This window comes from Podarcis muralis, chromosome Z, assembly GCF_964188315.1.
Source record: "Podarcis muralis chromosome Z, rPodMur119.hap1.1, whole genome shotgun sequence".
Classification (NCBI taxonomy): Eukaryota; Metazoa; Chordata; class Lepidosauria; order Squamata; family Lacertidae; genus Podarcis; species Podarcis muralis.
Genome location: NC_135673.1, coordinates 40,308,371 through 40,322,003, shown reverse-complemented (window position 1 = coordinate 40,322,003; position 13,633 = coordinate 40,308,371). Strand labels below are relative to the sequence as shown.

Below are 13,633 nucleotides of genomic sequence, written 5' to 3'. Positions count from 1 at the left end.
TCACCTGTTCCTGAGGGGGTTATACTTCCCCTGAAGGAGAAGGTTCACAGCTTGGGGGTCCACCTGGATCCTTTGCTGTCACTCGAGGCTCAGGTGGCCTCAGTGGCCCGGAGTGCCTTCCATCACCTTCGGCTGGTGGCCCAGCTATGCCCATATCTGGACAGGGAGGGCCTAACTACTGTTGTCTGTGCTCTGGTAACCGCTTGGTTAGATTACTGCAATATGTTATACGCGGGGCTGCCTCTGAAGATGGTTTGGAAACTTCAGCTGGTGCAGAATACAGCGGCTAGGTTGTTCACTGGAGCAAGACGGTTTGAATATATTACACCAATCCTGGTCCGACTGCACTGGCTACCAATGAGTTTCTAGGCCAAATTCAAAGTGCTGGTTTTGACCCTTCAGCGGCTCAGGACCACAATACCTCAAGGACCGCCTCTTTCCGTATGAACCTACCCACACCCTGAGATCATCTTCTGAGACCCTCCTTTGTGTGCCGCCCCCTTGAGAAGTCCAGAGGGTGGCAACACGAGAATGGGCCTTCTCTGCAGTGGCTCCCCATCTGTGGAATGCTCTCCCCAAGGAATTTTGCCTGGCACCTTCATTATACACCCTTAGGCGCCAGGCAAAAACATTCCTTTTTAACTTAGCCTTTGGTTGATACTGATTTACATACTGTGCCCTTTTAAGATGTGTTTTTTGTGGGTGGGGGCGCTATTAATTTGCTGTTTGTCTTTTTATTATATATTTGTGGTTTTATATCTTGATTTTATTCCTTGAACTGCCCTGAGACCCCCAGGTATAGGGTGGTATATATATTCAGTAAATAAATAAAATGAAATGAAATCTGCTTTGCAATTAAAATAGTGAATTGCACTTCTTTCAACTGAAGAAGTGTGCATCAAAATGGATATATTGGTAAAAATAATTTACAAAACTGCATTACATTTGGGGAAGTTGATTGCAAATGTCTGTACATAAGTGAACACTGCATGTAAAAATGTGTTTATTAGGGAAACTTCACACTAAAGTACTGATGCATTTTCATGAGTTTTGTTTTAATGCAAATTGCTGCAAAATGTGGAGGACTGCATTTAAGATTGGAAAACTGAGAAACTGAGAGAACCATAACTGGCAGGTCCTTTCTTGCCTGGTTACTATGCTGGTTCCTGATTTGAAGTTGGCTTCTTCCCGTGGTGGTGTGATATAGTCTCTTTAGGATTGGCTTGTGGGTTGCGTGGGAACTTGTTAGAAGTCCTGGAATAATGAGCCTAAACACAGGTGCCTCTCATATTCGACGGACTGACTGTGATTGATTCTCAGTTCAACATCTGGCTAGGTAACAGTTTTAAGCCAAGTTAAGAGCTTTGAGAATTTAAGGAGGAAAAGTCAGTTGATCCAGGGACAGTCCACATATATATTATCCTATTCCGACCTCTTTTTCTTTATGGTGAGTGCTCCTGCCCAGGCTGCACAAAAAAGGCAATTTGGCTGCAGAAATTCATTCTAAAATCCGTATTCGGACAGTCCCTTTACTCGGCCTGTGTAAATGCCATGAAATAGAGCGAAAAATAAAAAAGGTAGAGGACCTCTGAGAGTTAAGTCCAGTCGCAAACGACTCTGGGGTTGTGGCGCTCATCTCGCTCTATGGGCCGAGGGAGCCGGCGTTTGTGCTCAGACAGTTTTTCCAGGTCATGTGGCCAGCATGACGAAGCCACTCCTGGCGAAACCAGAGCAGTGCACACGAACACTGTTTACCTTCCTGCTGGAGCGGTACCTATTTATCTGCTAGTACAGTGGTACCAGAGGTTAAGAATGCAATTCATTCTGGAGGTCCGTTCGTAACCTGAAACTGTTCTTAATGTGAAGCACCACTTTAGCTAATGGAGCCTCCCGCTGCCACTGTGCCGCCATCACACGATTTCTGTTCTCATCCTGAAGCAAAGTTCTTAACCCGAGGTACTATTTCTGGGTTAGCGGAGTCTGTAACCCGAAGCATCTGTAACCTGAAGCGTCTGTAATCCTAGGTACCACTGTACTTTGATGTGCTTAAAAATTGTTGAGTCTTACAATTATTGTTGCGATTCTAGTTCCATTTTTTACCTTAAGGGGGAGTTCTTGCACAAATGTTCACCACGGAATAATTAATTACTTGGGGAATTCTTTTCAGCCCCGTGGAACCTTCAATGTGGGGTTCCGCAGGGCTCAATTCTATCCCCATGTTCCTTAACCTCTACATGAAACCACTGGGTGGGGTTATCCGGAGGTCTGGAGTACGTTGTCAGCAGTATGCTGATGACACCCAGCTCTATTTCTCCTTTACATCTGCAGGTGAGACAGTGGAAGTGCTGGACCAGGGTCATGCCTTGGTAATGGACTGGATGAGAGCCAACAAACTGAAGCTCAATCCCAATAAGACTGGGGCACTGTTAGTGGGTGGTTCCCTAGACCAGATGTCTGGGAGATCACCTGCTCTTGATGGGGTTACACTCCCTCTGAAGGAGCAGGTTCACAGCTTGGGGGCCCTCCTGGATCCTTTGCTGTCGCTTGAGGCTCAGGTTGCCTCAGTGGTCCAGAGCGCCTTCCATCACCTTCGTCTGCTGGCCCAGCTATGCCCCTATCTTGACAGGGATAGCCTAACTACTGTTGTCTATGCTCTGATAATCTCAAGGTTAGATTACTGCAATGCGTTATACGTGGGGCTGCCTCTGAGGACGGTTTGGAAATTTCAGCTGGTGCAGAATTCAGGGGCCAGGTTCTCATCGGAGCAAGACAGTTTGAGCATATTACACCGATCCTGGTCCGACTACTCTGGCTACCATTTAGTTTCCGGGCCCAATTCAAAGTGCTGGTTTTGACCTATAAAGCCTTAAATGGGTCATGACCACAATAGCTCAAGGACCGCCTCTTTCCATCTGAACCTACCTGGACCCTGAGATCATCTTCTGAGGCCCTCCTTAGTGTGCCTCCTCCTTGAGAGGTCTGGAGGGTGGCAACATGAGAACAGGGCCTTCTCTGCAGTGGCTCCCTGTCCATGGAATGCTCTCCCCAGGAAAGTTTGCCTGGCGCCTTCATTATACACCCTTAGGCGCCAGGCAAAAACGTTCCTTTTAAACTAGTGCTTTGGTTGATCTGATTTACATACTGTGCCCTTTTAAAATGGTTTTTTTGTGGTGGAGGGCGCTATTGAGTTATTGTTTTTCTTTTTATTATATATTTTGTGCTTTTATATCTGGATTTTATTCCTTGAACAGCCCTGAGACCCCCAGGTATAGGGTAGTATATAAATTGAATAAATAAATAAATAAATGAAATGAAATGAAATGAAATCTGCTTTGCAATTAAAATAGTGAATTGCACTTCTTTCAATTGAAGAAGTGTGCATCAAAATGGATATATTGGTAAAAATAATTTACAAAACTGCATTACATTTGGGGAAGTTGATTGCAAATGTCTGTACATAAGACAACACTGCATGTAAAAATGTGTTTATTAGGGAAACTTCACACTAAAGTACTGATGCATTTTCATGAGTTTTGTTTTAATGCAAATTGCTGCAAAATGTGGAGGACTGCATTTAAGATTGGAAAATTGAGAAACTGAGAGAACCATAACTGGCAGGTCCTTTCTTGCCTGGTTACTATGCTGGTTCCTGATTTGAAGTTGGCTTTTTCCCGTGGTGGTGTGATATAGTCTCTTTAGGATTGGCTTGTGGGTTGCGTGGGAACTTGTTAGAAGTCCTGGAATAATGAGCCTAAACACAGGTGCCTCTCATATTCGACGGACTGACTGTGATTGATTCTCAGTTCAACATCTGGCTAGGTCATAGGACAGTCTTAAGCCAAGTTAAGAGCTTTGAGAATTTAAGGAGGAAAAGTCAGTTGATCCAGGGACAGTCCACATATATATTGGCCTATTCCGACCTCTTTTTCTTTATGGTGAGCGCTCCTGCCCAGGCGGCACAAAAAACGCAATTTGGCTGCAGAAATTCATTCTGATTGCGTAAAGCAGGTGTTTTCAACCTCTTTGAGTCCACAGCTCCCTTGACCAACTGCATTGTTTTTGCATCACCACTGTGGGGCTCAGGAGCCCAGCTATGTCACGCCTTGCCTGCACAGCTGGCAGCCTCTCACCTTTATTCTAACTTAACTGCTTTTGTTTCTTGCGGATTGCTTCCAAGGCTGCGATGTGAAACTGACTAGTTAATGTGATGGCCACAGGAAATATTGTTTTTTTTGTGTGTTTTTTTGGAAAATGATATTTATTACTTTTCCAACAATTTAAACACAACACTACAAAGAAGGAAGAAAAAAAAAACAGAACAATACAATACAAAAACACTACATAACACTGACACATTAAACTAACATAACCAAACAGAAACAGTTTAAAACACATCAAACAATTTCAATATCTTATCTTTCATTCACTTATTTCCACGACCTCCTCACACCTCCCTTTTTGGATTCCACTCCTATTAATTGTTTCAGCAATTCCTTTCCATCTTCCTCTGTTTTCTATCCTATAATTATCTTAACACATTCTAACCTTATTTTTCCTTTAATATTCTATTAATCTATTTATACTTAATTCCTTATAACATTTCTACTAAAGCCATATCACTTCATTCCAACATTCTTCTAACATTCATTAATTTTACAATGTTTCTGTAAATAGTCTTTAAACTTTTTCCAGTCTTCTTCCACCGACTCTTCTCCCTGGTCTCGGATTCTGCCAGTCATTTCCACCAGTTCCATATAGTCCATCAACTTCATCTGCCATTCTTCCCTGGTGGGTAAATCTTGTGTCTTCCAATACTTCGCGATGAGTATTCTTGCTGCTGTTGTTGCATACATTAAAAAAGTTCTATCTTTCTTTAGCACCAATTGGCCGACCATGCCCAGGAGAAAGGCCTCTGGTTTCTTCAGAAAGGTATATTTAAATACCTTTTTCGTTTCGTTATAAATCATCTCCCAGAATGTCTTAATCCTTGGGCATGTCCACCAAAGGTGAAAGAATGTACCTTCAGTCTCATTACATTTCCAACATTTATTGTCGGGCAGATGGTAAATTTTTTTCAAGCTTGACTGGCCACAGGAAATATTGTTAATCAGTTTTGCCATTAAAACAGTTATATGTGCATCTTATAAACTGGGTGGTATAATTTTACTTACATATTTCCGTTTGTTGCAATGTGCCGGCCAGTTTCTTAGCCCCCTTTCCTGGGCAAGGATCTGGAGCGAGTGGTCGCACACCAGATCCAGGCATTTTTGGAAGAAACTGATTTCCTGGAACGGGGTTTAGGCCTGGTTTTGGCACAGAGAGAGAGAGAGAGAGAGAGAGAGAGAGAGAGAGAGAGAGAGAAGGGAAACATGTCCCTGTTAATTGCTCTCGACCTCTCAGCGGCTTTCAATACCATCAACCATGGTATCCTTCTTGAGTGACTCTGAACTGGGGCTGGGTGGCACCACTTTGCGGTGGTTCCAGTCCTACTTGGGTGGTTGTTCCCAGAGGGCGTTACTTGGGGAATGCTTTTCAACCCCGTGCAGAATTTGGTGGCCAGGTTGTTCCAGGACCAAAATACAAAAACAGATTTTACATATGCATATTGTTTTAATTCTATTAATATTTCATTGCTTTTTAATGATGGCTTTTTCTATGCTTGAGTTCCGTCAGGGGAAAAGGTGCAAATTAATAAATAGATATAAAATATAATAAACCTATATAATAATGCCCCCTGTAATGTCCTCTTCACAGGTATTTTCCCCTGTGATCTCCAAGCTCAACAACTTTGACATCCTAAAAAAAAATTCAGCATCTTTGGCTGCCCCCCCTCCCCCAAATCCTGGCTATACCCATGCTTCACATAGTGAAAGACAGCGCTATAGCCGCATGTTTATTTTGTCACACCAAGAATAAAGGTTAACACTTTAGAAGAATTCTAAAATCCATATTAGGACAGTCCCTTTACTCGGCCTGTGCAAATGCCATGAAATAGTGTGAAAAATAAAAAAGGTAGAGGACCCCTGACAGTTAAGTGCAGTTGCAGACAACCCTGGGGTTGCGGCGCTCATCTCGCTTTACTGGCTGAGGGAGCCAGCGTTTGTCCTCAGACAGTGTTTCCGGGTCATGTGGCCAGCATGTCTAAGCCGCTTCTGATGAAACCAAAGCAGCGTACGGAAACGCCATTTACCTTCCTGCCGGAGTAGTACCTATTTATCTACTTTTATTTGCTTAAAAATAGTTGAGTCTTAAAATTATTGTTGTAATTCTAGCTCTATTTTTTACCATAAGGGGGAGTGCTTGCACAAATGTTCACCATGGAAGAATTAATTACCGTCATACCTTGTGTTAAAGACACTTCGGGTTAAATCTTTTCAGGTTGCGTCCTGTGGTGACCCGGAAGTACCGGAACAGGTTGCTTCCGGGTTTCGCCGTTCATGCATGCTCAGATGCTCAAAATGACATCACGCGCATGCACAGAAGCGGTGAATCGCGACCCAGAGATGTGCAGACGCAGGTTGTGTTCTGCTCCGGTTGCGAAAGGGGCTCCAGAACAGATCCCGTTCGCAACCAGAGGTACCACTGTACGTGGGGAATGCTTTTAAAACCCGTGGAACTTCAGGTTGGGGTTCCGCAGGGCTCAATCCTATCCCCCATGTTGTTTAACATCTACATGAAACTGCTGGGTGGGGTTATCCGGAGGTTTGGAGTACGTTGTCAGCAGTATTAATAAATAAATATAAAAGATAATGAAACTATATAATAATGCCCCCTGTTATGTCCTCTTCGCAGGTATTTTTCCCTGTGATCTCCAGGCTCAACAACTTTGATATCCTAAAAAAAATTCAGCTACTTTGGCTGCCACCCCCACCCCACAAAAATCCTGGCTGTACCCAGGAAAGTGAAAGACAGAGCTATAGCCACACGTTTATTTTGCCACACCAAGAATAAAGGTTAACACTTTAGAAGAATTCTAAAATCCGTATTCAGACAGTCCCTTTACTTGGCCTGTGTAGATGCCATGAAATAGTGTGAAAGGGGCAAAAAAGGTAAAGGACCCCTGACGGTTAAGTGCAGTTGCAGAGGACTCTGAGGTTGCAGCGCTCATCTCGCTTTACTGGCCGTGGGAACCGGCGTTTGTCCTCAGACAGTGTTTCCGGGTCAGGTGGCCAGCATGACTAAGCCGCTTCTGACGAAACCAGAGCAGCGTAGGGAAACACCATTTACCTTCCCGCTGGAGCGGTACCTATTTAACTACTAGTACTTTGATGTGCTTAAAAATAGTTGAGTCTTAAAATTATTGTGGCAATTGTGTTTCCATTTTTAACCATAAGGGGGAGTGCTTGCACAAATGTTCACCATGGGAGAATTAATTACAGTCATACAACGGGTTCAAGACATTTCGGGTTAAATCTTTTCAGGTTGCGTCCTGCGGTAACCCAGAGTACCGGAACAGGTTATTTCCAGCTTTTGCCGTTCATGCATGCGCAGATGATGAAAATGACATCACGCACATGCACAGAAGCGGCACAGAGATGCGCAGATATGGGTTGTATTCTGCTCTGGTTGTGAATGGGGCTCTGGAACAAATCCCGTTTGCAACCAGAGGTACCACTATACTTGGGGAATGCTTTTCAACCCCGTGGAACTTTCAATATGGGGTTCCACAGGGCTCAATCCTATCCCCCATGTTGTTTAACCTCTACATGAAATAACTGGGTGGGGTTATCCAGAGGTTTGGAGTACGTTGTCAGCAGTATGCTGATGACACTCAGCTCTATTCCTCCTTTACATCTGCAGGTGAGACAGTGGAAGTGCTGGACCACGGTCTTGCCTCGGCAATGCACTGGATGAGAGCCAACAGATCAATCCTGATAAGACTGGGGCACTGCTAGTGGGTGGTTCCCTAGACCAGATGGCTGGGAGATCACCTGCTCTTGATGGGGTTACACTTCCTCTGAAGGAGCAGGTTCACAGCTTGGGGGTACTCCTGGATCCTTTGTGAGGCTCAGGTGGCCTCAGTGGCCCAGAGCACCTTCTATCAGCCTGGGCTGGTGGCCCTGCTATGCCCCTATCTGGACAGGGATGGCCTAACTACTGTTGTCTATGCTCTGGTAACCTCTAGGTTAGATTACTGCAATGTGTCAGAGGTGAAGCTGCCTCTGAAGACGGTTTGGAAACTTCAACCGGTGCAAAATTTGGTGGCCAGGTTCTTCCAGGACCAAAATACAAAACACATTTTACATATGTGTATAGTTTTAATTCTATTAATATTTTAATTGCTTTTTAATGATAGCTTTTTCTATGCTTGAGTTCCCTCAGGGGAAAGGGTGCAATTAAATATATAAATATAAAAGATAATAAAACTATATAAGAATGCCCCCTGTAATGTCCTTTTCACAGGTATTTTCCCCTGTGATCTCCAAGCTCAACAACATAGACATCTTAAAAAAAATTCAGGAACTTTGGCCGCCCCCACCCAAAAAAAATCCTGGCTATACCCAGGAAAATGAAAGACAGAGCTATAGCTACATGTTTATTTTGTCACACCAAGAATAAACGTTAACACTTTCAGAAGAATTCTAAAATCCGTATTCGGACAGTCCCTTTACTCGGCCTGTGTAAATGCCATGAAATAGTGTGAAAAATTAAAAAAGTAAAGGACCCCTGACAGTTAAGTGCAGTTGCAGACGTCTCTGGGGTTGTGGTGCTCATCTCGCTTTACTGGCCAAGGGAGCCGATGTTTGACCGCAGACAGTTTTTCCGTGTGGCCAGCATGACTAAGTCGCTTCTGGCAAAACCAGAGCAGTGCACGGAAACGCCGTTTACCTTCTCGCCGGAACGGTACTTATTTATCTGGTAGTATTTTGATGTGCTTAAAAATAGTTGAGTCTTAAAATTATTGTTGCAATTCTAGTTCCATTTTTTACCATAAGGGGGAGTGCTCTCACAAATGTTCACCATGGGAGAATTACCGGTAATTACAGTGGTACCCCAGGTTAAAAATTTAATTCGTTATGGAGGTCCGTTCTTAACCCGAGACTGTTCTGCCTCTGAGGACGGTTTGGAAACTTCCACTGGTGCAGAATTTGGTGGCCAGGTTGTTCCAGGAACAAAATACAAAACTGATTTTACATATGTATATAGTTTTAATTCTATTAATATTTCATTCCATTTTAACGACAGTCCCTTTACTCGGCCTGTGTAAAAACCATGAAATAGTGTGAAAAATAAAAAAGGTATAGGACCCCTGACAGTTAAGTCCAGACGACTCTGGGGTTGTGGCGCTCATCTCGCTCCATGGGCCGAGGGAGTTGGCGTTTGTCTGCAGACAGTTTTTCCAGGTTATGTGGCCAGCATGACGAAGACACTCCTGGCGAACCAGAGCAGCGGACGGAAACACTGTTTACCTTCCCGCCGGAGCGGTATCTACTTGCACTTTGACGTGCTTAAAAATAGTAGAGTCTTAAAATTATTGTTGCAATTCTAGTTCCATTTTTTCCATAAGGAGGAGTGCTTGCACAAATGTTCACCACGGAGGAATTAATTACTTGGGGAATGCTTTTCAGCCTTGTGGACCTTCATTGTGGGGTTTCGCAAGACTCAATCCTATACCCACACCCTGATATCATCTTCTGAGACCCTCCTCTGTGTCCCTTCCCCTTGAGAGGTCCAGAGGGTGGCAACACGAGAACAGGGCCTTCTCTGCAGTAGCTCCCCATCTGTGGAATGCTCTCCCCAGGGAATTTTGCCTGGCGCCTTCATTATACGCCTTTAGGAGCCAGGCAAAAGCGTTCCTTTTTAACCAGGCCATTGGTTGATCAATTTACATACTACACCCTTTTAAAATGTGTTGCTGTTTTTTTTGGGGGGGGGGGAACTATTGAGTTGTTATTTTTCTTTTTACTGCATATTGTATACTGCCCAGGCTGCACAGAATAAGCATTTTGGCTGCAGATATTCATTCTGATTGTGTAAAGCAGAGGTTTTCAACCCTTTTGAATCTATGGCTCCCTTGACCAACTGCATTCTTTCTGCCCTACACCTGTGGGGCTCAGGAGCCTAGTTATGTCACCCTTTGCCTGCAGAGCTGGCAGCCTCTCACCCTCCCTTGTAGAGTTCCCCCAGCCTCCCCTCCCCTCTCCTTGGGAGTCCTCTGGGCAGCTGCTGCTGTTGCCCCAATCTCTGAGCTTCCTGCCCCCACCCCACCCCAAAGAGAGGTGCCTCCTCACACTGCCCCACAGGGGCCAGGCAGAGGATGCCCCCAGCCTTAGTGGCCTAATGGAGAGTGGCCAAAGGTGAGTGTTAGGCCAGCACCTTACCTTGGGAGGCAGCAGTGGCAGCAGTGGGCACTGCCAAGGCAGACTGGCTCCCCTTCAGCACCAGGCACTCAGCTCCCAGGCAGGCCTTGCACACAGCAAGCACAAGAAAGGCCAGCACAGTGCCTGCCTGCCTGCCTGCCTGGTCTCCCACTTGTCTGTCCATTCCCAACAGCAAGGGATGGAGGACTAGCTGGCTGGGCTCCCTCCTCTGCTTGCTTGCTTATTCATCTCCTGGCAACCAGCACCCCCTGGCCAGTCCCAGAGGCATCATTCACCTGGGGAGCTTGTAGCCAGGGCTGCTGCAACAAACAGCTGTTCAAGCCGGGGGGGGGGGGGCAGAGATGCAAGAGGGTATCAGAGGAGGGAGGGAGGGAGGGAAAGAGGGACAGAGGCCAGTGTTGCTTGCATCACCCGTGACCATCCTTCAAGGGTTTCACAGCACACTGGTTGAAACCACTGGTGTAAATAAAATATAACACAGAATTCTACAGGATCGAGTATTAGGGTGTGAAAACAGTCCAGATCCAATGATTCCCAGGCATGCACCTCCAGGTGGTGGAGCTGTCAGGTGCCATACTGGCGCCCAGGAATCTTCACTTGGTCGCAAGTGGTCAAAATTTCGAACACTGATTCCATTCCCCGCCCCTGCACACCCTTAATATTCTATGGCCATAAAGTATGCTGAGTCCTCATTAGGCTGAATTTTTGGGGTGGGGTTTGGGGGGGGTAAAATGGTTGCCCCCTCACTGAAGTGTGTTTAGGATTTTTCACCCTTTTTCTTTTGTACATTATAAACCTTGGTGTTTCCCTGAGTATACGGATACCGCTCTTGTTTCTCAGTTTCCAGGTTTGGGTTTTAATCCTGTTGGCGCTCAGCAGCTGCATTTGCTGTTAGAGGGAGCAGTTATCCACAGTAGTGGGAATAAATGGGACCAGTGCTTTTTTTTTCTGGGGTGACGCAGGGGTACACATGCCCCTAAACATTTTGTGAATCTTTGTACTTTTGTCCATTTGCTGTATTTATTTTCCCCAATTTGAACTATGCAGTGGACGCTTGGGTTGCGAACATGATCCGTGCAGGATGCACGTTCGCAACCCGCAGCATCCGCAACCCGCTGCGGCGCATCTGTGCATGCGCAGGTTGCGATTCGGCCCGTCTGCACATGCACAAAGCGTGATTTAGAGCTGCTGCGCATGCACAACTGCTGAAACCGGAAGTAACCCTTTCCGGTACTTCCAGGTTTCGGCGGTCCGCAACCCGAAAAAACATAACCTGAAGCGTCTGTAACCCGAGGTATGACTGTAAAATGGTGATTTTCTTTTTATATATATAATTTTTATTAACAGGCCAATCACATCACATTTTCCATATCACATTAATTCCAAATTATACAGCCAGATTTTAAATTTTGTTGAGGGTACCCATACATCAAGCTCCGCACGAGTCCAAAACAGGCATCACTTATCTTCCTGCTTTAATTAGTCAGATCTATCCAGTTTGATCCGGATAGTCCTTTGTTACTTCCTTTCTCTTCTTGTTGTTATCGTATATTCCTTTCTTTGCAATCTCTGATGATTTTCACAAGCAGATTAAAAACTGGTATCTCTGTGTGGGTTTTATACTCTTCATATAAAAGACTCTGTTCAACGTTTCCATTAAAATGGTGATTTTCTTGAGTCAAAATGAGAGTACAGTTGTACCTTGGGTTACATACGCTTCAGGTTACATACACTTCAGGTTACAGACTCCGCTAACACAGAAATAGTACCTCGGGTTAAGAACTTTGCTTCAAGATGAGAACAGAAATCGCGCGGCGGCAGCGGGAGGCCCCATTAGCTAAAGTGGTGCTTCAGGTTAAGAACATACTTCCAGAACGAATTAAGTTCTTTACCCGAGGTACCGCTGTAGCCCTAAACATTTTTTTAAGAAGAAAAAACAACACTGAATGGGACTCTTCCGAAATTTCGTTACAGCTAAACCACATGGTTATGTTCTGCCTCCACTGTTCAAGGTAGTTTGCCTCTGAATGTCAGTTTCTGCGAGTGACAAGTGGGAGAGTGGTGTTGCGCTCAGGTCCAGTTGGCAGGCATCTGGTGATAGCCACTGTGAGAACAGGATGCTGGACTAGATTGGCCATTGGCCAGATTCAAGAGGGCTCTTCTGAAGTTTGTATGCTGTTCTTTCCCATTTAAATTTCCCTCCCCTGTTTTGTGTACAAACCTCCTCCTTTAAAGCACGACTAGATGGTGTCAGATCCCTAGATGCTGCTGCTGTTGCAAAGTCGCTAGTGTTTTCCCAGGGGCTTTTGATCATGCTGAAATTATGTGCTTGCACTTGCGGGACTCTGCCAAAGTTGATAACTTAACCTTTATCGTTATTTTGCCAAACAGTCACTGTCAGTGCCTTAGAAGGAAAAGACTGCAAAGAACTGGTAAAAGTGATTGCCGAGAATGCAAAACTATCAGATGAACAGCTTGCTGTCCTCATCTCTGGAATGTATACCCTCCTGCGAGAGGCCTTGAGGCTGCCCACAGCGTCTCTGAAGCAAGAAGTGAGTAGAAGGCATACACATTCCTCAATAAAAACTATGTATGTGCTAAACTGTGAGATGAGCAAGATGGTAGCTCCAAAAAAGGGATGGGGAACCTGTGACCCTCCAGATGTTTTAGCTCAGTCATCAAGCAATTGCTTCACGTGCAGGAGGTCTCAGGTTCAATTACAGTGGTAACAGGATCCATTACGGATCCATTCCGGACCCCCATTCACAACATGATCAGAACACAGCCCGCGTCTGCGCGGGTTGCGTTTCGCCCCTTCTGCGCATGCGCGTGACGCCATTTTGCGCGTCTGCACATGCGCGAGCAGCGAAACCTGGAAGTAACCGTTTCCGGTACTTCCAGGTCGCTGCGGGACGTATCCTGAAAGAACGTAACATGAAGTGGACGTAACCAGAGGTATGACTGTACTGCCATTTCCCAGGTTAAAGGTAAAGGGACCCCCTGACCATTAGGTCCAGTCGTGGCCGACTCTGGGGTTGCGGCGCTCATCTCGCTTTATTGGCCAAGGGAGCCGGCGTACAGCTTCCGGCATGACTAAGCCGCTTCTGGCGAACCAGAGCAGCACACGGAAACGCCATTTACCTTCCCGCCAGAGTGGTACCTAATTATCTACTTGCACTTTGATGTGCTTTCGAACTGCTAGGTTGGCAGGAGCTGGGACCGAGCAACAGGAGCTCACCCCGTCACGGGGATTCGAACTGCCGACCTTCTGATCGGCAATTCCTAGGCTCTGTGGTTTAACCCACAGCGCC

General features: G+C 45.5%; 1 protein-coding gene across 1 annotated transcript in view; it reads left to right on the top strand.

Moving 5' to 3' along the window:
- COMMD5 (COMM domain containing 5) overlaps positions 1 to 13,633 on the top strand; it is a 35,928-nt gene that overhangs the window by 8,095 nt on the left and 14,200 nt on the right. The window contains exon 2 of the mRNA XM_028715573.2: positions 12,714 to 12,874. Coding sequence (XP_028571406.1) covers positions 12,714 to 12,874 — 161 coding nt within the window. The remainder of the gene's footprint in view (positions 1 to 12,713; positions 12,875 to 13,633) is intronic.